Raw genomic sequence first — 25468 nt, 5'->3', positions numbered from 1 at the left:
ATTTATCTAGTTCACATCATGTATTGGAGACTGAAACAGCCCACAGGAACCTTTCAGTTGTACTGTCAATATTTCTCTTGAATGTGCTTCGTCATTTTTCCTTTTTTTTTTAAGAGAAAGGAACAGTAGTATAAAAGTGGTACAAAAGTGTATAAGTATTGCTAGAATGTGTTATGGGAATAAATCATATTGATTGAACATCTTGTCACTAGGGTAATTGCATCTGTATTTAGGAATTCTAACACCATAGCTGTAGAGTATCCTGGGCACAGGTCCAAGACTGGAAATGAGAACGGGGGCTCACAATGTCCCTCTTCGTAGACCTAGAGAACACTAAGTGTAAAATGTCTCATTAAAACAGAAGAAAAGCCAGACTTGTTGAAAGTGAGACTAGAGCAGATGGTTCTGATGTTGGGAAGGAAAACAGGCTTAGAAATGATAGGAAGTCTTTTAATAAAGCTGAATGTAAATGAAAAGAATTTTATTTAACTTTTCCACCCTTCCCAATGGCTGAAATTCCCAACAAGGGATTTAATTCTCTTCTGCTTTACAGCAGTGTCATTCTTCTAAATTGCTCTTGGTTTTGATCTTTACATGTGCTCTGCATGGTAATTTCAAAGTTTTATGAATTTTCAGAAAAAAAAACAAGCTGGCCAGGTCAACCCTATTAAACTTCCTCATCAATAGTCTTCTAGAAGGCACAACGCAGCAATATGATTGGTGTAGGTGGATAAATAGTTAGGCTTATGCATTTGTATAATAAGAAACAGATGTGGACAAAACATGATGAATGAGAGACGTTAATCAGGAGCTTCAGAAAGATAACTAAGGGCATGCAAGGAGAAAGGTTATATACTGGCTGGCTAGCTTCTTCTTGCTTTTCTTGCTTCTGGTCATTTAAGCTTCTTACCCTGTTATGTATTCACTTTATCTTTCTCTGTCTCCCCTTTTTTCAACTATAGTTGCTTTGATAGTCAAAATAAGTCCCTCTTTGGTAGCTCTGCTGTGTGACATATTTAAGAGACGTGACTCTTCCCAGTCTAAAATAACAACAATATCAAATGCTTGTAGAAAAGCAGATCTTTTAAACTCTAATAAAAACATTCATTTATTTTAGAGTAAAATTCTTTTTGTAGAAGTCAAAAAAATGAAGAGATATTAATATGAAAACACAGAGTCATCTAGTTTGTGCTGTTATCATTATCAGCTTTCCTCTGCAAAAGGAATACAGACAAAAGAAGATCTGTTTGCACCACTTTGCTAATACAGTGTGCTTCTAGGTATCTTAATAAGTTAGGAGGTTGCATGCTGTTCTGAAAGGAAATATTCACACTACATATTACTGGTAAGGGCGAAAGGCTTAATGAAATCACAGGGTTTTTTTCAAAGAAAGGCCATCTTTAGTAAGCTACAGTTTACATGATGAAGTCTAAACTACAAATTATGTGAATATAATATGCTATAATTCATCTGAGTGCAATTATCATTCCTGATTTCTTCTTCTAGAAAAGAATTAACCATATAACTTTGAAAGACATGATTAGTTGTAAGATTTGTTTATAACTTCTACGTGATACTGAATAGAATTGCTGTGGGAAAATAAACAATTTCTATATATTATTAAAAAATATTACTTACATAAGGGATTGTGTCCAAGGTGTCTGTGTTGACAATTATAGGTGCAGGGCTTGCCTGAAAGAGGAAAAAGGAGAGAAAATAAATTTAAATATATGAAATTCATTCATATTGAAATACTCATAAAGATACATTAAATTAAAAGTTTAAAAGCTTGTTTTCCCTTTGAATTCATATCATACAGCAGTACATAACTTTGAGTACTGTTCAATCAATTAATGTTGAAGGAAAAAGATTCTCAGCCTCCAAATCAGAGCTCACTGTGGTCCTTCTTTTCAATTTCATTAGGCTTTGGATCACATCCTGAATATATAATAACTAGTCATTCATTTGTAATAGAACTATAAGAAATACGATTTATTCAGCTCACAATTAGGCAACCTTGGGGGTGAGGATTTCAGCTGCCCTTACCTTACAAATCTACTTTTTTGTGTTTGAGCAAAACCAAGATGATAAACCCCAACGTTTTTTTGTTTGCACTACTTATCAGTATGTAGTACGTGTATATGCACATATACTATGATATTTATGTGTCCTGGTTTCAACTGAGATAGAGGTAATTTTTTTCTGACTAGTTGTTATAGCGCTGTGTTTCAGATTTAGAATGAGAATAATGTCGATAAGACACTGATGCTTTGATAGTTGATAAGTAGTCAAGGACCTCTCAGCCTTTCACGTCATACCAGGTGTATGAGAAGCTGGAAGGGAGCATGGATGGGACAGCTGACCCCAACTGGCCAAAGGGTTATTCCATACCATGTGGCCATGCTCAGTATAAAAGGTGTGGGAAGATGAAGGAAGGGGGAGATGTTTGGAGTCTCCTTCTCTGGAGACATTCAAAAACCCTCCTGGACACATTCCTGTGTGATCTACTCTGAGTGAACCTGGTTTAGCACGTGGGTTGAACTGGATGATCTCCAGAGGTCCCTTTCAACCCCAGCCAATCTGTGATTCTATAATAACTCAAGGACTCAGGAGGAAAAGGATCAACATGTAGTCAGTGTAGTATAAAAAGTGATGAAGGGTACCTGTTCTCTGTCTGCCTGATGCCTACTTGGTCAGCAAAGACTCTTCAGCCATTGTAGTGGGCTGATGAATGTAGTCATGCCTAGCACAGTAGCTCATTTGCTCTATTTATCTACATTGTGCATTAGCCAATGAAAGACTGTCTGTACTTCAAAGCTGTATAGACCACAGAGTCTCTTTGTGCGTGGCAGAGATGATTACAGAACTACTGAAAACACTGTATGTCTATTGCCAAATATTCACTGCAAGATATCAAAACCTAAGTAAAATTACCCAAACTAACTTTAGTACAGCAATTCACATGCTTTGAGGATGTCGCAGTTTCTTTCCAATTTTGGCATAGTTATTGTAAGATAATTGTTTGTTCAGAGAAACAAAATCAAGGCAAAAGACACCTACTGATTCCCCCTCATCCACAGAGCTACTCATCTCATCACAGAAAGTTGTCAGGTTGACAAGTCACACATTTTACCCTATGTCCTTCATGAGCCTTGACAAGGTTTCCAGGAGGCACCCACCAGGATGTTTCAATTTGTGGGCTTCTTACCTACTCCTGGCCCCCAGGTTCCCACTTGGCCCATCAGCCCTTCCACAGCAAAAGTCTGAGCATATAAGCTGCTCCTTTGAATAGCGTGATTCTTCCCTGCCTGACCTTCCCACAGAGCCTGTAAAGAATTGGCATCCGTGCAAGAATATCATTCAGAGTTCATTTTAACCTGGTGCTTACTGTACTCTTGCCTGATTGGAAGAGTTGACCTTCAGCTATCAAAATGATGATTTTCTGCCAGTGTTCAGGCAGATAGGCATGAGAAAATTCACAGAGCAATAGTTTCAGATGGATATACTGACTGTAACTGTTCACTCACAACTAATATAATAAGTGTATTTTTCTTTTCTGTTCCTTCTGTTCACATGTGTATGTGTGTGCGCAATTGTGGGGCAGCAAATCTGTGTGGTGACTTTTATTTTTATTTTCTTTTTAATGGGAACACTGATTTAATAGAAACATTTTGTTTCAGTCTCTCTAATGTACGGTAATTTGAAGAACACTGACATCCTGAGCTACAACATTGCATTTAAGTGCAGGAAATTGAGCTGTTTTTATTAGTTGCGTCCTGTTTGTATCTCATGTTTTAGAGTAGGTGGCTTTAATTATGCGGAGTTGAGAAGGCAACCACTGGAGAGAGCCCTAAATATAGTGCTAGTCGTGGAGTACACAATAGCATCAAAATAGTCCTGTTATCACTGTGAAGTTACTCAAGGGATAGGTCAAGAGGAGATCAGTAGCAACAGGGAGTCAGAAGGATTTTGCCTTCCAGGATGATGCGTCTGTATCTATTCTGACTTAAAAACCACATCATATACACTGATTCATCAAATTCTCAAAAAAGTTAGCCAGATATCTACTCACTTCTTAGAGAGAACACTGACAAATCTATCACAGCCATTCATCAGCTCATCAAGAATACTTCCAATTGTACATAAATTAAGAAATGCACACAAAAAACGTTTCTAGATTATTTTGAGAATCTCTGCCTACTGTGTCTTTGAGGCAGTGCTGCCTCTTATTTGTCACACTCTATATATCCACACATAGATAAAGAATATAAGTTTGAGACTGGGTGAGAAGAAGTAGCTTTCTGGAAGACAAGGATAATGACTGTATTCCTAGCTCTGCCCTTTGACCTGCTCTGCAGTCTTAAGCAAGACATTTAATTATTTTTTACCTGGCTGTTCCCAGCTGTGAAAGAACTCTAGAAAAAAATTGGTTAATTCCTTCAAAGTTTTAAGAGAGATGTTGGTTGGCAAGAACTACATAATCTATCTAAATGTAGGCAGTTTTAAATTTTACACATCTAATTTCCTAACTTGCAGGATGAATTCAAATCAGTAGCAATTAGTTTAGGAAAGACACAGCCCTCTTTTAAGTCAGGTAGCATACAGAGGGCTCCCAGATTTTGCAATCAGATTTTAAAGGTGGGAAGATGACTTCATGAGCATATTCACAATTGTCCAGCTGCAAAATAAATCCAAACCAATCACCGAAAGAGGGAATTTTACTGAGTGTAGCGAACTGAGTGATCCTGTTTTCCCCATTCTTCATGCACTTTCCTTTCTGCGCTAATCCTTACCTGTGAAGTATTGTATTTTGCTGACAATGTACCGCATAGTCTATCAGCCTTATAACTACTGCTTCCTGCACAGACATTTTTCCTGCCCTTGATTTGTAGCAGGGCTTTCAGCTGAGCCATCTCTGTGCTTGGAAGAAAAGGCATCACACTGACAGCTGCAGTGACAGATTGCCATAGCTAGGACAAAACTTGAATAGCTTTGGGGAAAAAATAAAAAAAGAAAAAAAAAAAAAGGAGGAAGATTTTTTTTCTTCTTTTCAAAGGACTTGAGCACAACAGACTTTGCTTCCAGAAATATATATGAGATTGTTCTGCTTGCAGCGAGTCAGACGGTCTAGTTGCTTTTCCACCAAAAGCACAACTTGAAAGCAAGACACAGTGAAAAGACTTGAAGCCAGTAGAAAGAGAACAAAAAGGCACACGCTCTACTTCATAACATTTACTCTGCTACCAAATTCTCTACAAGTGTATGACATGACTCATACCTCTCAGACGAGATGAACTTTCCCTCTACCATGAGTGCTAGCATTATCTTGGTTGACTCACTTTACTTTAAGCATTCACAGTTTTATAGATTATCCATATTATATTGAATTTCATTCTTTTCGGATCATTTGTTACTCCTGGTTTAAACTGTTCCTACTATGCAGTGCTGTGTTCAACACCAGACTGTGAAACTACTTGCCTAGGTATATGGTAACTAATTTATAAATAACAAGCACAGCACATACTTCTTAACCAGAAAAAACTGAAACAACCAGGTGATCATTTTGAAACTATCTACATACAGGTATTCCTAGCTGCAGTTTTGACTCAGAAATTTTAATTGCTTGCTTTCCTGTTAAGGAATCACCATTATTATCTACACTAATACACCTAAGTAAACTCAAAATAAAGAGGTGGTGAAATTTAGCGTAATACAACAGTGTATGTATTATCATTTAAGAAGTAAGTTGAGTTGTCAGTGGCTTATTACCATCTTTTGCAAGCAGTTGACTCTCTAGACTGTACATCAGAATTAAGGGCCCATCCTCCCAGGTAGTCAGCTCTAAAATCCACCACACCCTCTGTAATATTCAGATGCAGTTTCACTTTATTTTAAATGTTAACAACTTCTATCTTACTAACATGAAGCGGAGCAGTCCCTATATTTGTACATGAATAGGGCATGCCGCATCCCTCAGATACAATATGTCAGACTGTTTGAGGCTTTGGGAAGGTAACACTGAACTAGTTTAAATTAATTTCATATTTTCAAAAGTTTCGCAAATGTAGAAAAAGATTTACACTGACATACAATGGCAGAAAAGATTAAATGATAATTTAGATGTCAGAATAGTAATTCTCCAGCATGCTATGAGGCCTCGAGATCACAGAACACACAAAATCTTCGTTTTACCTGCCACTGAATTACAAACTGTAAGACCAAGAAGGAGAAAAAGTCATTTGCTTTTTATTAAACAGAAAATATAAAAAGATAGGGAGCCTTTTTGAACATCTAAAGAGTGATTTTTTAGCAAACAATCCTACCTCTACTTAGAGACATAAAACAAAAGTCAAAAGCAGCTTTGCTTCCAGGCTGCAGCTGTCAAGAATAGAAGAAAAATGCCTCAAGATATCCTTGAGGCTTTTCCCTACATAAATAATACAACTCCATATAAAGCCACTTAATTTAAAGGTAAATAGTACCTTTCAAATAACATGGCCTTACATTTGAGCTTGGGGTTTTGTGTTGGTTTTTATTTAATCTGTAGGAATAATTTCCTATTTAAAATTGCGTTAGCTGTGACACTGTTGAACAAAAACATTATGTAGACCTAAGGAAAACCTAACATTTCTGTGCGGATCCACAGGTTGCCAGAAGAAATAGCAAGAAAGCACCTACTTTACAGTGGTTGAGTTTCACCTGATACTGCCTGTTAATAATTTGAATTAGCAATGATTAACATAACGGTGACTTTTTACCCAATATCAGATCCAGTGAAGGACACAGAAATGTCAATGGGAAAAGCTCGATAGAGAATGAGGGATAATTATGATGCATCTGAATTTCCAGTGAAGATATTATTCAACTAAATGTTATTACCCATTAAATTTTGAGGTGTTAACCTTCCTATCACTAGGGAAGGAGGATCCATATGTCTCATTCTAGGATGCCAAATGCCATACTAAGACTCACACGGAGGTCCCATTATCACATCTCCACTGACTCACAAAAAAAATTGATGCAATTTTTTTGCATGCAGTGCTCTAGCTTTGAACAGAAATTTAGGCCTAAACCCTGTATTTAGAAATACTGCTTCAGCACATGTTCACGGCCTTTTGAAAGTGAATGGGCCATAAACATTCATTTGTTTCCTAAATCTCTGATCTGATCTCCACTGTACTTCAGAACTTTCCCCAAAGTCTGTGTTAAATCACATCTCTTATGAAAATAACAGATTTAACCAATCCAGGCGATGCCAGTTTCTGTTATGTTCTTAACTCTGGATGTGGAAACATTAGAATTGAGAACAAAAATAGAAATACATTCCATATGGTCTTTTTATAAGTGTATTATCATCAAAACTCTGCCTTCTGATACGGATACATGTCTTTCAGATCTTATTCATAACAATTTTATAAAAGGTTGAAACATTTGAAAAATCTGTCTTGACACTACAATCAATATTAGTGGAAAGATACACTGCAAAAATAAAGTGTTATGGAGTGATTTTACTAAAAACCTAAGAACTAAGCTAACTTATGTTATACTGCAAAATTATCAAACTGGATACATCTTCCATTTTAAACACCTTACGGACATTCTGCTACGTCTATCAGACCTAAAAACTTCTGGGTGAAAGTCTCCGCGTAACTGAAGTTAATGGTCAAACATTGATCTGCTTCAATGGATTAAAAATTTGAGCTAATATGTGTATACTCAATATTAGTTTGGTTTTTCTCCTGGCATGATTTATAGTAGATGCATGCATTTAGCCAGCAGCTTCATGAAAGTAAGGTAACAGCAGTGCAGTTTTTCAGATCCAGGGGATCCCCTTCCCCCTAAGTTGCTTATTCTTTTGCATTTAATGTCTATTATAGGCATTATTATGACATATAAAACCGTGAAATTTTTATGCGATTTTTAATGGATATGTGATTTTTTTATAAAAGACTGTTACACTCAAGAAGAGACACACAACAAATAGAACAGGAAAGTAACCCTGAATACCTGTCAAGTTCTTTTAACTGAAAAAAGTTAATAGATTGCACTACTCATGGGCATAGACTCCCTCAAACAAAGATTTTTTTTTTCTCTTCAGCTGGATTTTAACTTTCTACAGAAACTATCAAGACTGAGTGACAAGTGTGTGTACATATGCATGTATAGACACCTACATGCATACAAACGTGCACATACACATGTATACACATACACTCAAGCACATACTATGACAAAAGCATGGACCTGGTCTTAGGCATCCTATTTGACCCAGTTGCATGCTACAGTGCATGATTCAGCCTTGCTGTCCACAAAGATTAAACTTATCTCAGAGGAAAACAAAATGAAAGCAAAACCAAAGCCATTCTATCCCTCCTTTCACTTCACAAGTGAAGGCTGCATCATCCATGGAATAACTTTTTACTTCTAAAATCATGGTACACTAAGCTCTCAAAGCGTTTTTCCCATATCTTATTCTATTACGTTTTCACAGCCTGAAGTGCCTGCAGGTTGAGTGTTACATTTATTCCTGCATGGAGAATTTATAACCAGTCCCAAAAGCACAGAAACAAATGGACTAAAAATTACAACACAGGCAATGACAACAACAAGAAAAATGAATGTAAAACTATATGTGAAATAAGAAAATTATTTTAACAGAATTTGCTATCTATTCAAGAGGTTTATCAGAACATAAACTCTAAAGAACCAAACATCTTCTTTCAGGAACTAATCAATCACATTAAGCACTGTATACAGCAGCCCAGAAATAATGGAATCAATATCAAAGAGCATGTGCCTCCGCTTGGTAAGAGCAGAAGAGACCAAGACTTACTGGTGTTACATCTAACTCTCCATAGACAGGAAAGAATAAGAAATACAGAAGAAGCATCTTTAGAGTTTTAGAAAGGTTCTCAGGTATAACAGAATTAGCAAAATCACCACTGGCCCTGTTCCAGCACTGAAGCTGCCAGGAGAAGAGCTGGGGTTTACTGTGGTTTATAAAATGCATCAACTTAACTCACTGATTCTAGCTAAGCATGTGTAGGAACAAAACTATTCTGCGAAATGCTTCAACTCAATGAAGATATATTTAATAGTATTTAGGAAGATGTTAAAGAATTAAACTTGATTTTTAATACCTGCAACAAATTCAAAGTTAAACTGGGCTGTGCTGGAGCAAAGAAGGTTTTGATTTTTATGTCAGTAGAAGCAAACTTCTAACGTCCTCTGGAAAAGTTTTAATTGATGTCCCAGAGTGTCCCTTCATGTCCCAGAATCACTACATGATTAACAAATTTAACAAAATAATTTCAAATACATTGCTTGACGACAGCTTTATTCAAAGCTTAAATTGCTGCAGGACCACTGCACTCACAGTATGTTATTTCAAGAGATAAGAGATATCAGTGTTTAAAGTGAGCTATCGAGGGTTCAGACTGAGTCAGGCGTTTTACAAGGTTTTGCCTCATGTGGCAGAAAATGCATTTCTCAATGGAGATGAACTGTTACATAAATTACAACTATTTGGTATTTTACTATGGGGCTTGTCACCCAGTTTTAGTCTCAGTTTTCTCACTGACATCCTTCTGCCTGAGAGACGGGGTGCTCTGCGGGTGACGTGCAGGACAGCACATGCCAGAACTGCCACTTTTTCCGTAATTTTACAGATTGTAGCACCCAGCAGGAATGTCACAGGCTGCCAAGCTTAGCAAGGACTCTCCATGTGAATCTGCGTAACACCATCAAGTGTTTGGTGAAAAAAGAGAATGTTCCTTATAGGATGATGAAATCTTGTTTTAGGATACTTGGTGGAAATACAGATATGTCATTTTCTTTTGTTTTTAGGACCAATTTCCCTCAGTTTAAAAAGTTGTAAATAGGAAAACAAAAACAAGTCAATCCAATTTCTAGACTTTGTACCTTGTTATTCTCCCAGGGAGGTGTCACAGTCCCAGACCTAACAATGCTGAACAACACTCTCAGACACATGGTGTGAATTTTGGGGTTGCCCAATGGAGGGGCAAGAGTTGGAGTCAATTATTCTTGTGGGTCCCTTCCAACTTAGGATGTTCTCTGATTTTGTGATTCTGTTCCTTAATCTGCTACATTAAATTTTTTATTTTAAGGAATATGCCCCACTCAAACACGAAACTTGTATTATTCCTGCCTTCCTTCCACCTTATACTGTGCACGAACAACCAGGTTGTGGTAGTAGGTGCTGCAGCCACCTCTATGAGCAGAAGAAACTATTAATAAGAAAGAAAAGAGTGAGGAAAAAGGAGAGGCAGAGAGCTCAATAATTAAATGTTCATGTTAACTGGCAATAAAGTTAAATTCCCTAAGTCGAGTCTCAGCTTTGCCTGCAAGACACCTACTCTGAAATTTCACTGGAGAACAGATATTTGTTCAGTGTCTTTTATTTATTCATCCTGTTTTCTTACAAATCTACAGTCATTTATTGGAGGTGAGACTGGAGCATAAGAAGGTTTTCAATTATAAAAGAAAATGTTGATTTGAGTAGTAGAAGCAACAAAGAGCAAGTGCAAGCAGTACTGCAGCCACAAGGAAACTTATTGTGAAAAATAGAAACACATAAAGTAGCAACTGATTATTATTCGTAGAGGAGTTTTCCACAGAGAAGGAAAGCTACACCCACTTCTCCTAGCATATAGTCTATTAAGATGCTATTGCTGTCAACCTCTGACTTCTCAGAAATAGTATTTACTAAAAAATTTCAAAACACAAAATCAACGCAACATGGCACCACAGGTTTGTAGAATAATGAAACCATGTAAAGGGACTGAACTTGAGATGAGTAGTAACAATGTCATAAAAGCAGCTCTATGATATTAAGCCACTGCTTAAGCAAAGAAATTGCCTGGGGCCATTACAATTCTTAGAAGCACAATGTGACTGGAGGGTAAACCAAGACTGACAGTCTTTCAAATAACTTGTACAGGACCTCAAAAATACAGCTTACTGAAATCAAAATTATAAGCCCGGAAAAAAAATGAAGGCCATCCCTGTCAAAGAATTGACAAGGGAAGAGCATCTTTGTGAACCTAACAAAATTAGATTAGGGGTGCAAATAGGTGTATCAATACTAAAAGGACAGACTTAAGAAGATGGAATAAAGCAAAATGAAGAAATGTCAAAAAAAAAAATCTTTGATGTTATGAGTGATGCCAAGAAACACTTCATATCAGAAAAATTATACTTGCCTGTTTTTCAACAAATATTTTGCTATGTTTAACATGGGAATATTTTTCAATTTCATGCCAAGGGCAGGCAAACACATTTTATACACTGATACAACTGTGTGACAAATTCAACAAACTACAGTGTAATCTCTCTAGAGGAGGAATAGAAGCCTCTCTGTATAAACTCAGACGAAGCACTAAAATACATACTGTAGGCAGTAGTCACATTCTGGCAGATGGGCAATATGACCTACGAAGTCTTTCCTCATCTTTACATTTTAAAATTCTGTCATTTCTAAACTGTTGTTTTGGCTAAAACTGGATGCAGAAACACTGAGTAAAAAATTATTATCTTAAACGGAACTAAACTAGATGAGGGCAATTTCAACAGTGACTTATTTAGCAGCAAGTAACGTGGCACTTTTACTGATGAGGCAGTCACAAAAAGTAACACAACGCACCACTTTGAAATGTGACCCTTCTTAGATTACAGAATATCTTTTAGTTACTGATGTTAAGACACGTTTTCTGCTGTGTAAAACACAAAAATCTATGGTGCTACTATTTGTATACAGTGACCAGGACAGGACTGGGACAGTTCTGCACTCTCTGGATTTACCGCGTGAGTGTGGGTAACTAAAAGCCACTTATCCCACAAAATGAAACAACCTTGTACACAGAGACAACATTGACCTCTCACTGTCACTACTGAACAATAAACACAACAATCACAGAGACATAAAACCCAAAAACTGTCAGAACTGCTCTACCAAGATTGAGAAGATGGGTTTGCAAATCAGTTAGAAGAACTTCAAATGTCACAACAACCTTTCATGCATTTACATGATCCCCCAAAACACTGGAATATTAAATGGTTCATAACGTCAAGGCAACTTCTTCCTATAATAATAATAACAATAATGATAAGCAGCTCTGGGATGTCTGTCTCTGATATGATAGTGTCTTTTTTTAATAGAGAAGCTCCAAGAAAGGACTTTCAGAAATAATCTTTGATTACTGTTAGAAGGCAAAAAAAAAAAAAAACCACAAAAAACCAAACCAAACCAAACCAAACCAAACCAAAGCAAACCAGCATTTCCCTACAAAGCAAGCAGTGGAAGTTATGCACTATATATCAGGCACTAGGAGAGAACTCCTGGAAGAGGACTAAGCATAGCAATTAGTAACACAAAAAAGATCTGTCTGCTTTATGCAGGACGCAGATTAAATATATGCATCAGAATCCAAGAGTGCAGTCGTGAAAATATCCAGATTTAGGAACTTAGATTTCCCTTGCCCCTGTACAACAGTGCTTCAGCCTCAAAAAACAACATCTGTCTCATGCAACCAACAATCAGACACGAGGCAGCCTCTACCACAGACCCATTTGGACAGATCCAGTCTCCTCCTACCCTGTCTCTTTAGGCACCAATTCCACCCTCCAAATGAAATGGAAAATTTTCAACATATCCCCCTCAGCCAGTAAATTATGATGCCTGACAGAAATATCATCTTTACCATTCTCAGCCTGCTGTAAATCCTGACTTTCGCCATGGGACGTCTGGGGCAAATTAACACCTGATGGTCCTTTCCAAAAGCTACCCACCTTCACAGGCAGGCGCACCAATTCTGAGCACTAACATATAAAAACCCCACTGTAGACCTGACCCTGATACTAAATAAATGTTTGGTTGGGAGGACAAGAAATGGGAACATCTTGTGCTTCAGAGGAGCAGGAGAAAAATGACATAGAAAATATTACAGCAAGAATAACACAGAATCTGCGGGAGGCTCTAGTTTTTTTAGGGCAGCTGTAACAAGGAGAAATCAAGAGACTCCAAAGTTAAAGTCAGATCATCCTTCACATGCCACTTTATGCTTTGGGATACATTTGAAATGTTTTCTTTGATTACAGTATAGGCTCTCTAGTGATACACAGAAGTGCAAGCATGTTTTCCTATCACCCCGACTGGCATTGAAGGCACTTAGTTTTGCTCACTTATTAGCTTAGCAGTAATCTGATACAGTTAGTAGCTGAATAATTCTTCAGATTGTTGGTAACATACTTAACAGTTCATATATATATCTCTTCTGCACAATATTAGTGTATTTTCATTTAAAAATACCTCTTCAAATTTACCTTTCACATGGAAGAAAGCAATTTACTCTTTTTTTTCATCTGCAGTGTGCTCTGTCTGGCTTATCTAACCCAGTCACCTAAAGCATCATTCTGCATCTGCTACTGCATATGGGAAAATAAATATTTCCAGGGCACACAACACTAATATAAGTGAAATGTGTTTTTTTATTTTCAAAATATTTAAAAGCAACATTGTTAAAATTAGTAACACATATTGATGTAAACATAGATGAGTCAACTTAATTGTTTTATTTTATACAAAATAGACAATAGCATATTACTGTATGTCATTTGGTGATAAGCACTAATACCCATGTGTTCAATTTATATTTATTAAATTCAGTTGATAAATACTCCCTCATTTAAAAGCTATATCTCAATTATAGAATTTTCTGGAAATAAGATACATACATAATGTAGTTATATTTTCTCTTTATCATTAAATTAATGATAAAAAAGAAATGTTGGCACTATCTTTTAAATCCAGATATTGAGAACTGTGCATTTTCTCCCCAGAAATCACCAAATGTTATCAAAGGCTTTTCTTTCCCACTCACCCATTCATCAGTAAGAAACACAGAAGACCTATCGTCAGAAGTCTGCGTTCATTCAGCTCAACATAGAAGCTCAGTTTAAGCCATTTTCAACCCCAAAAGAAGCCTAACCCACAGAATTTAAATTTTAAAAACCTGACTTATTTTAGAGAACTATTACAATTTTCCTTACCGGCACTAAAGAATCAAATGTATCCCATTCCCGATTCTCAATAGCTGAAATTGTTTTCAACCAGAAGAGATAGCTTGAAATATCAGACATTTCTGAATGCTTCATACCGAAAGCTGCAACATTAGTAGGACTGAGGTGAGACAGACTTGCAAAAGGAGGACTTTGGCTGTGTTACATAAAGTTCTTAATTAGATCCTTGGTACAAATTGCTATCCTAAGAATAAAAAGTTAATCAAAAAACGTCATTGGAAGGATAGGAGGGTGAGATTAGATCCGAGACAGCTGTTTCACTTTGGGATAATAGTGCAACTGCTGAACTAAATGGTGTTCCACTATTCAAAAGTGAAAATATATGTGTGAAAATTAAAATGTTCCCTTTGTGTTACTTAGGACAAAATTCTATATAGCTGATTTTCCTCATTGGAACTCAGGAGATCTCCCTATATTTACATTCCAATGTAAAAAGCACCTAACTCTCAGATCCTCTTAAAATCACAGCCAAAATATGTTCATGAACAGAAAGAAAATTTGAAAGGTACTGAATACAGAATTGGCATGAGAAAAAATGTTGCAAAGGCTTTGGTGAAAAACCTTAAGAATCAACCTACAAAGATTTGTTTAATGTGACTAAATCCAAGAAAACTACCCTGACAACCACAGGAGAGTGATGGATGATTTCTTATTTCTCCTAAAGAACACTACTCCAGCCTTCATTGTCAAAGACATGCTGCACAACTCGGATTTTTATTTACCTGTTCAGGTTTATTTGCGCTTAGGGGTTGCATTGTCATACTGCAGAAACGACCTGACTTCCTTCCTTCCTTCCTTCCATCCATCCATCCATCCATCCATCCATCCATCCATCCATCCATCCATCAGTAAACAGGCATGTCAGTTTTATCCACAGTAAAATCCAGAGCCCACAGAAATCTTGAATATTTCAGTAAGTTCAGGATTTTAGTGACAACATATTTTTGAGAGGAGGGTACATCGTACACGGGGGCTGTCTGCTCTGACAAATCACACAGATTTTCTGGAACTAGATGTCACCCTTTAACAAAGAAACTCTAAAGCAAATCCGAATGTCAGACTTGCAAGGTAGTCATGATGAAATGGAAATATCAGGTATGAAGGAAGAAATTCTGGAAATAACAACATTTATATTCCCCAATTCCTCACCTCCTCATAAAAAAAACTTCCAAAAGGAAGTAGGAAGCAATTATTTGTGGAGAGGGAGAAGGGGTGAGAGGAGAGAGGTTCAAAACTATACGGTACTGGGGCCAAGGGCAGGAAAGAGGTGGCCTTAAGCAGTATGTCCTTACCTGTGTATTAAACTTTCTCTTTTTGTCTACTAGTAACAATTAATTTTAGGACCCCACGTACTCATGGTCAAAGTTAACTGAAAAATACTGTCAGAAGGAGCAAAAATAACTGAAAAACCAAGTCAAGTTTAGCAATTAATACTAATTTTAAAAAAGGAAACAAAAAATAAATATTAAAAAATCCTAAAGTTATAAAATTTATCAAAGAAAAAAACAAATGGTAAACAGCCTGAGGTAAAACCTGTTGTTTCTCTTGTTTTGGGTTTTTTCTGCAACAGAATCTGTGTAGCTTTGTAGAGTGGAGGTTACAAAACAGAGATTGAAAGCTGTTTCCCCCTCCAGCCCTGCACCCACTATTTATTTGGTTAATGAGAAAATTCTACACTAATTTAAATGCTGCAAAAATACGTCAGTATGAACTAAAATGCAATATCCTGCGAAGAAAATATATTATTTGACCAAATAAACGTGATAATTTGTGGAAATTCTGAAACATGAATCATATATAGCAAGGAACAGGTACCTTTTCCTTTCCTTAAGACTCCTTCCATAAAAATTCTGTATATTGCTTAGTATAATGGCTTGAATAGACCTTTGGTTTGACCAAACACCATTGTTATATGATCTCATAACATAATTGGTACCATTTGCTTCTCAGAGAAGTGGAAGACTGAAAAGTGGGAGCATAATTAATTAGCCAATTCTTCACCAGCTTGAACAGCTAAAGATTAAACCATCATCTTTTAGGACATAAAATAGATCGCTTACTGTGAAAGTGGTTGCAGCTAGTCTGTTACATTTCTTAACGAGTTTATAAAAAAGTTTAATTTACAGAGTACATTGTCCTGTAAATCTGAGAGATTTAAACAGACTAAGAGACCCAGCTAAGCCCATCAGCCAAACTGGTGACACCTCTGTGAAAACATACTTAATATGTTCAATATGAATTTTAAAACATATTTAATAAAGGAAAGAAAATGGAGGAGGAGAGAATGAGGGAACAACAGAAGGTGGCACATTCCAAAGAGGCAGTGATCAATTGAGAAGTTCATGCTGAAGCAGGGACTCCCCCAAAGAGACTGTGGCCATGGAGGATCCACACAGGTGAGGAGGACATAAGTAAGGAGGAAGGAAGGGTGAGAAGGAAGGAGAAGTAAAGACAAACCGCTACATCCTGACCTCAACCTTCCACATCTCCTGTCACCTCAGCACAGGGACTGAGGGTGACCTACAGAGGCAACAAGGAGGGAAGAGAGGTGTCTGGAGTACTGTGTCCACTTCTGGGCTCTCCAGTTTAAGGACAACAAACTACTGGAGGGGGTCCAGCAGCAGGCTATGAAGCTGATTTGGGGTCTGGACCATATTTCTTATGAAGAAAGAGCTTGGTCTGTTAAGCCTGGAGAAGAGAAGACTGAGAGGGGAACTTATCAATGCTGATAAATAACTCACGGCTGGGTGTCAAGAGGACGGACCAGACTCCTTTCAGTGGTGCCCAACGATAGGATGAGGGGCAATGGGCACAGACTGAAGCACAGGAGGTTCCATCTGAATCTGAGGAAAAACTTCTTTACTTTTAGGTGTCAGAGCACTGGAACAGGCTGCCAAGAGAGGCTGTGGAGTCTCCTTCTCTGGAGACATTTAAGACCTGCCTGGATGCATTCCTGTGCAATCTGCTGTAGATGAAGCTCCTTTAGCAGGTGGGTTGGACTGGATGATCTCCAGAGGTCCCTTTCAACCCCAACCATTCTGTAATTCTGTGATTCTTTGAGTGAAGCTGTGCCTGGGAAAGTAGGAGGAAAGGTGTGCTCCCAAACTCTGTTTTGTTTCTTAATACCCAATTCAGCAATTAAATGTTTACGTTAGTTGTCAATAAAGTAAATTCTCCAAATTAAGTCTGTTTTGTCTGGAACAGTAACTGATGAGCAGCTTCCCCATTTTTAGTTCAATTCCTGAGCTTTCTCACCCCTTTGCTTCTTCTTTTGTCCCCTGCCCAGCTGCAGGGGCATTGAGGGAGCCTTTGTGTGGGTGTTTGGCTGCCACCTGGGGCCAACCCACCCCTACTGGACCTACCATACCTCCAATTACAGCAGAGGCTTTCTATTATATTACTATTTTAAAAATGATCTTATGGAATACCTAAAGCTCTTCCAGTATCTCTGAGAAAACACTACAGATGTGTAATACCTCAGGTCAAGACAGTGATGACAAAACATGAATAAAGAACTCATAACAAATAAAGAACAAAGTATCACAAAAGCTGATGCAACTAGATCAAATAAAAGCTCATACAGTTTATACACAAAGGCACAACTGTCCCAGGTACCCCCCTACATTTTATAGGAAAAATGGCATTCCAGGTTCCTTTATGCCTCATATGTCTAATGTCACTTATAATGCATATTTATTTCTATGAAAGCAAGTACTGCTACAAATCAAATACATGTTAAATAATTCAACCAGTAAGATTACGTTTTTATAATTAGATAGAACAGAACAGATCAGCTGGGAATACCCACTATGTCTCCAGCAGAGAATTACTTAACTGTACCTCACCCTTTTCCACATCTCCAACTAGATTTGCCTTCCTATGAAACATTAAAATGTTTCATTTTAAAAATATTTTTTAGTGGCGAATAATTTCTATAAAGCTTCATTGGAGTTTTGCCAAAGAGTTGTTTACAAACCTCTAACACATTAAGAAGAAATGACTGAGATAACTGAGACATTCACTTCATAAGTCTTTTACATTAGAAGAATAAGAACAATATAAACACACAATTATACATGCAGGTGTATTTGTTTATGGTTGTAGATATGTTTGTGCTGTTTAAGTCTGAAGGGCTTTGGTGGCTGTTCTTACTGGATGTTCAATCAAAGGGAAGTAAGAATAGTATGATGATTGCGAAGTTCCATTACAAAACTCTTGCATCATGATGGCTGAACTTTTGCATCCAGCAATCAGCAGCAGTAATACTGGTTTATAATACTTTCAGATCAACCGAAAACCTACTTTATTATCTTTTCCCACTAGTGCTGCCGTAGTAAAAGATCAGCCATTGCAGCAATTAAAACTGGCTTCTGTGGCTTTTGTACACCTTTAGTAGATTGAATCTGAGTTTTCTTTCCTCCTCTCATTTGCCAATTTTGTTACTGTGCTTTGTAAACATATTAAAAGTTATGAATAAATACAGGAGTTGCATTTTGTGTGTATTTGACATATTCAGCTTTGAAAACACCTTACTTTTTTTCTTTTTTCTTTTTTTTTTGTTTTTTTAATCCTGTCAATTTACATATCAGATGGATTTTTTCAGTATTTTCCTTCGTTTGCTTTACTTTTACATGGAAATGGAAAGGACAATAGCATAAACTACTAAAACCTTCTAATCAGCCAGTCTAATTACAGACTGGACTACTACTTTGGTCCCAGTTCTGCAGGGTGCTTAACTTTTGGGTTGACTTCAGCATTCAAAGTATTGCGGTAATGCCAAGTCCCACTAACACGGCCTGTTTCACTGTGCTTAGGAACCTGCTAATCATTGTGCAGAACTGTTCAAGAAGGACAGTTCAAGAAGAAGAAGAACTGTTCCAGAAGGACAGGGAACTGCTGGAGAGAGTCCAGCACAGGGCAACGAAGATGATCAAGGGAGTGGAGCATCTCCCATATGAGGAAAGGCTGAGGGAGCTGGGGCTCTTTAGCTTGGAGAAGAGGAGACTGAGGGGTGACCTCATTAATGTTTACAAATATATAAAGGGTGAGTGTCAGGAGGATGGAGCCAGGCTCTTCTCGGTGACAACCGGTGGTAGGACAAGGGGTAATGGGTTCAAAGTGAAACACAAGAGGTTCCACTTAAAAATTAGAAGAAACTTCTCAGTGAGGGTGACAGAACACTGGAACAGGCTGCCCAGGGAGGTTGTGGAGTCTCCTTCTCTGGAGACATGCAAACCCACCTGGACACCTTCCTGTGTAACCTCACCTGGGTGTTCCTGCTCCGGCAGGGGGCTTGGACTGGATGATCTTTTGAGGTCCCTTCCAATCCCTAACATTCTGTGATTCTGTGATTCTGTGATCCACAGTTTTCACTTTCCTCCGGCATGGCTTCTTATTGAACTTCAGTTTTGCAGATGTCCGCGGAGAAAAATATTATTTAAGATGTTAAAGATACCTTTAATGACTTTTTGTCGTTGTTTTGTTCTTACATTTTCAGTATTTTCTCCTCTTATTCCAACTTTACCAATTTGATAGTACAGGAACTGGTTAAACTGTGCTGTCCAGCTCTGAACAACATCCCAGCAATGAGGTCAGCCCAGAAGTAGTGCTAGGTGAGTAATTGCTTTGTACCACCAAGCCAATATGTCCATCACCCCAAGAGTAAAACCCTTCCTTTAGCTGAAGTTTCTTGTAGGTTGAATGAGCTGATGCAAACTGACCCACTTCAGCAAAGACCCACTAGAAAGCTTCCTTCAGTAATATGAAGAACCACTAACCTTGAAAAGATCAACACTTACAGGCTCAAGGATCACTGAAGTCACTGAGATTCCCAGCAAGGGGAATGGGCTTGACATAACAACTCTGTGGTGGGCACAAAGGCCCTTGGAGGTCCAGTGGAGAATAGATTCCAGATACTCTTCCGCACAGATGTGTTAGCCAGAAGCCGGCATAAACCAGCTAAAAATCAGAGTAATTCATCAAACAGTGCAGGTTGGTCCAGCCTAGCTGTTGCCTACAGGACTAAGCTATGACAAAGGGATTGAAAATGCAAATCTCCCTTCTGTTTTATGTAGAATCCACAAAATGTTTGTTAACCTCCCTGCCTCAGCCTTCCCAGTCTGAAATCAAATGAACATTGACCTTACTCACAAATGTATCAGAGAACAAAAGAATCATATAGCTGTTCCTTCTGAGGTGCTTTAAGAAATGTCAAGACATCAGGCAGTAATGGCATCCAGAGAAAACACAAACAGGAACAATTTTGCTTTGATCACCTTCCCTGCCCCAGGTTATTCATTTAACTCCAACTAAGACTTGAGTTTGTAAAAAAAAAATAAATAAATTTAAAAAAAATCTTTCATCTTTGCAGTTTTAATATTGCTAATATTATGATTATAAAACCAAACTCAAGATCCTTTACCCCTTGGCCCTCTGCCACCAAATATTTCTGATGTGGCAATTCTGTTCCCTTTTGCATTTTGCTATCTTGTCAGATTTGCTGAACCCTCAAGTGCAAGAGGTAACATGATGAAATAGAAACTGGCAGAAAGTACATTAAAGTTATTATCACCTGAGGACAAATCCTGACAAGTGAACCACAAGAAAAAAGACTTCCATTTGGAAATAAGACAGGGAGCATACAGGTAAACCCAGTAATTCCACTACTGTTTTTGGCAGCAATTCAAAAATGTGAAAATACAGATGAGGTATGAAAAAAAAGAGTTACATAAAAGTAATGGGGCTTTTCAAAAAGAAGACAGAAAGGGGCAAAGGTGAGAAGGAAAACAGGAACTAAATTTCCCCAGGACCAAAACATGTTTTGAAAGGGTGTTGCATAAAATAAGCAAAAGGCAACTTTTTAGTTAGACATGACAAGAGCTATCGTCAGAAGATATAAGGACCTAAGAATTACAGATCTGAAGAGCTTTTTAGTTTTTGGCCAGTCAGCAAAATATTTCCACAATTCTGCATTTTCATCCACTACAAAGAGCTGATTTATTCCTTTCTGTACTCTCCATATAATTAAAGCAATGTTTTATTTCTTGGTTCATGGACTAGTTTAGCTGATAGACAGCAACCAGTGTTTAAAACCAAAACAACTAGGAGTGATAACCTCCATTTTCACCACAAATTATATGAAGAGTAATGTATCAGTTCCAAGTTTGTGCTGACTACATAGAATTAAATGCATCTCAGTAAAAACAGAAGATCCACTGAGAATACTGCCATGACAACTCAAAGAAAAAGAGAACTACAAAAGGCAGTATTTTCTTTGACTTATGCCCACAGAGGGGATCAGATTGCTACTATTCTATACATGCAATGGCGGAGCAAGCTAATAACAGCCCCAGAAGCAATGGCAGTATATCATGACTCTGCTTATTACATATAGTACATATACATGAGGTGCATTGTATATTAAGTATGTTACAGACAAATTGAATTGCAGCAAACTGGTATTGCATGTCCTCAGCTTTTTGTAGGGTTTCATTTCTCTAAAATCATTAGAGATTTAAATAATCTTGATTAAAAAGTTAGAATTGTAATAATAGCAGCCTGTAAGTGTTTTCAGTGTTGTTGAAAATCTGGTAGGCCAGGATTTTCACAAATGCCCAATGATTAATGTGTTCAGTGGATGCCCAGCTGAGTCCTTCCAAAAATCAGACTCCTTGAAAGTCTGAAGATGTGGCATCCTCTCCCCCCATTACTTTCCAACCTCCTCAAATTTTATGTGACTATGTCTCTAGCCAGTTATTACTAGTTATTCACCTGCAGAAAACTTCTACCCATAAGCAATCCACCGTTACTGTTATTCTGCTCTGAATGTGCAATGTTAAGAAGCAGTTCCCAAAAAAAATTAAAACGATGGGTACTGAGGATATAAGTTTCTTAATAACTGAACGAATAACATTGCTGCAAAAGTTTTCATGTATTTCATGTATAATTGCATACACATTAGCAGGATGGATAGTCCAAAAAATATTAATCAGCTGCAGGGAAACCTGAATTTCATTCTCACGATTTAAGGATTCTCAAGCAGTTTGTTTTTCATTCCACACATATTTTTTCTGTGTGTTGGGAAGAAGTGCCATAAAAAGTCCAAGTCTGAAACCAAGAGCTGTACTAAGTTCTGATAAGTCAGAGATATACATGTCTAATGAAAAAAAACTGATGATGACCAAATTGTTTAGATCTTTTATTATTAAATAGCTCCATATCCTATCAATTTTTTAAAAAATCCTTGCTTTACCATCATTAGATGATGTGACCTGAATATCTGTCCTGCTTCGGTTTGTGCACAGCTGCATAAAACATCATTTACCTATAAATGTATTAAATCATTATATGTATTAAAACATGAATGTATAAAGCTTTTTACACTATAAATGAGCATACTCAATGTTACTCTTTTTTCCATTTTTATACACACAATTAAAAACCAGAAAATATTTCATAGGAGTGAGATATTTTACCGACAGAGCAGAAATAGCAGCCAGCTAAGAAAAACTGCTGTACAGAGACATAGCTGTATTAATGGAAGATGGATATTTCAGTACTACATAGTGTAAATTTTAATAACTGTGGTTGTTTGGGGTTTTTCTGTTTTTGCTTTTAAACTGTGTCTTACTAACATTGCATAAAAAAAAGTTGTGTTTAATAAGTAAACTGTTGGAAAACTGTCAGCCTCACCTCCATCCCTGGAAAGGTGATGGAACAGCTCATTCTGGACATCACCTTCAAGTATGTGGAGGAACAGAAGGTGACCAGGAGTAGTTATCATGGGTTCACCAAACAGAAATCATGTCTGAAAAAGCTGATAGCCTTCTATGATGGTATGACTGGCTGGGTAGATGAGTGAAGTGTAGTAGATGTTGTCCAACTTGACTTCAGCAAGGCTTTTGATACCATCTCCCGCAAATCCTCATAGGCAAGCTCAGGAAGTGCGGGCTGAATGAAAGCAAGGTGAGATAGAATATGAACTGGTTGAATGGCAGAGCTCAGAGGGTTGTGATCAATGGTGCAGAGTCTGGTTGAAGGCCTGAGTTAGTGGTGCTCCCTTTCGGTCAGTACTAGGCCCAGTTCAACCTGTTCATCAATGACCTGGATGAAGAGGCTGAGTGCACCCTCAGCAAGTTTGCTGATGATACCAAACTGGGAGGAAGAGCTGACACACCAGAAGGCTGTGCTGCCATTCAGACTTGGGAGTTTTGGTTGACAACAGGTTGATCGTGAGTCAACAATGTGCCCTTGTGGCCAAGGAGGCCAATGGTACCTGGGGTGCATTCAGAAGAGTGTGACCAGGACGTTGAGGGAAGTTGTTCCTCCCCCTCTACTCTGCCCTGGTGAGGCTTCATCTGGAGTACTGCATCCAGTTTTGAGCTCCCCACAAGGACAAGAAGGACAAGGAATTACTGGAAGGAGTACAGTGGTGGGCTACAAAGATGATTAGAGGTCTGGAGCATCTTTCATATGGAGAGAGACTGAGAGAGCTGGGTCCATTCAACCTGGAGAAGAGAAGCTGAGAGGGGATCTCATCGATGTTTATAAATATCTCAAGGATGGGTGTCAAGAGGATGGGACCGGATTCTTTTCAGTGGTGCCCGATGATAGGAGGAGGGGTAAGGGACACAGACTGAAGCACAGGAGGTTCACAGTATCACAGTATCACAATATGTTTGGGATTGGAAGGGACCTCAGAAGATCATCTAGTCCAATCCCCCTGCTGGAGCAGGAACGCCTAGGTGAGGTCACACAGGAACATGTCCAGGCCGGTTTTGAATGTCTCCAGAGAAGGAGACTCCACAACCTCCCTGAGCAGCCTGTTCCAGTGCTCTGTCACCCTCACTGAGAAGAAGTTTCTTCTCAAATTTAAGTGGAACCTCTTGTGTTCCAGCTTGATCCCATTACCCTTTATCCTATCATTGTTTGCAACCGAGAAGAGCCTGGCTCCATCCTCATGGCACTCACCCTTTATATATTTATAAACATTAATAAGGTCACCCCTCAGTCTCCTCTTCTCCAAACTAAAGAGACCCAGCTCCCTCAGCCTTTCTTCATAAGGGAGGTGCTCCACTCCCTTAATCATCTTCGTTGCCCTACGCTGGACCCTCTCCAGCAGTTCCCTGTCCTTCTTGAACTGAGGGGCCCAGAACTGGACACAATATTCCAGATGTGGTCTCACCAGGGCGGAGTAGAGGGGAAGGAGAACCTCTCTCGATCTACTAACCACTCCCCTTGTAATACACCCAAAGATGCCATTGGCTTTCCTGGCCACAAGGGCACAGTGCTGGCTCATGGTCATCCTGTTGTCCACCAGGACCCCCAGGTCCCTTTCCCCTACACTGCTCTCTAATATGTAATTTCCCAACCTATACTGGAACCTGGGGTTGTTCCTGCCCAGATGCAGGACTCCACACTTTCCCTTGTTAAATTTCATTAGGTTATTCCCCACCCAACTCTCCAGCCTGTCCAGGTCTCTGCATGGCAGCACAGCCTTCTGGCGTGTCAGCCACTCCTCCCAGCTTAGTGTCATCAGCAAACTTGCTGATAGTACACTCAATTCCCTCGTCTAAATCGTTAATGTATATATTGAATAATATTGGCCCCAGTACTGACCCCTGAGGCACTCCACTAGATACTGGCCTCCAACTAGACTCTGCACCATTGACTACCACTCTCTGGCTTCTCTCCTTAAGCCAGTTTGCAATCCATCTGAATATGAGGAGAAACTTCTTCACTTCGAGGTGCCAGAGCCCTGGAACAGGCTGCCCATAGAGGCTGTGGAGTCTCCTTCTTGGAGACATTCAAAACCTGCCTGGACACATTCCTGTGTGATCTGCTCTGGTGAACCTCCTTTAGCAGGTGGGTTGGACTGGATGATCTCCAGAGGTCCCTTCCAACCTCAACCACTCTGTGATTCTTTGAAAATAAAACAAAAGATCTTTTCTACAGATTTAAAGCATTTGCCTCTAAATTTATGCTTGAGCAAGCTGGTGGCGTACAAAGACAGGAGACCATTCAGAACATGGTAGCAAATGTGAAGACAGCATCAGTCCCAGAGAGAATGTGAGACCAGGGCTCTGTTTTGGTTTTTTGTTTGTTTGTTTGTTTGGTTGGTTGGTTGGTTGGTTTTCCTTTTTTTTTTTACTGCCTTCTCATTGAATACCTGGATAAGAATGTTTGTTTCTTCTTGCAAACTGTTATTTGCCTGTTTGAGTCTGTGTGCCTGAGCACAGTCTCACAGGGCTAAATTCAATTGTAACAACTGACCTGGGGCAAGTGATTTCTACACTGACGACTGCAAGATGGACAGATATTGAGAGAACACAGGTGTGTCTCACAAGGTGTGAGAGTAGAAGGGAAAGAGAAC

The 25468-nt window shown here is 38.4% G+C and overlaps 1 protein-coding gene across 31 annotated transcripts in view; it reads right to left on the bottom strand.

Annotated features, from left to right (window-relative positions):
• DLG2 (discs large MAGUK scaffold protein 2) overlaps nt 1-25468 on the bottom strand; it is a 1055145-nt gene that overhangs the window by 422340 nt on the left and 607337 nt on the right. For all 31 annotated transcript variants that reach the window (XM_065049757.1, XM_065049758.1, XM_065049759.1 and 28 more), the window contains one exon: nt 1639-1692. In XM_065049757.1, coding sequence (XP_064905829.1) covers nt 1639-1692 — 54 coding nt within the window. The remainder of the gene's footprint in view (nt 1-1638; nt 1693-25468) is intronic.

Source organism: Columba livia, chromosome 1 (genome assembly GCF_036013475.1).
Source record: "Columba livia isolate bColLiv1 breed racing homer chromosome 1, bColLiv1.pat.W.v2, whole genome shotgun sequence".
Classification (NCBI taxonomy): Eukaryota; Metazoa; Chordata; class Aves; order Columbiformes; family Columbidae; genus Columba; species Columba livia.
Note: the sequence above shows the minus strand (reverse complement) of the source record. Positions and strands in the feature narration are given on the sequence as shown.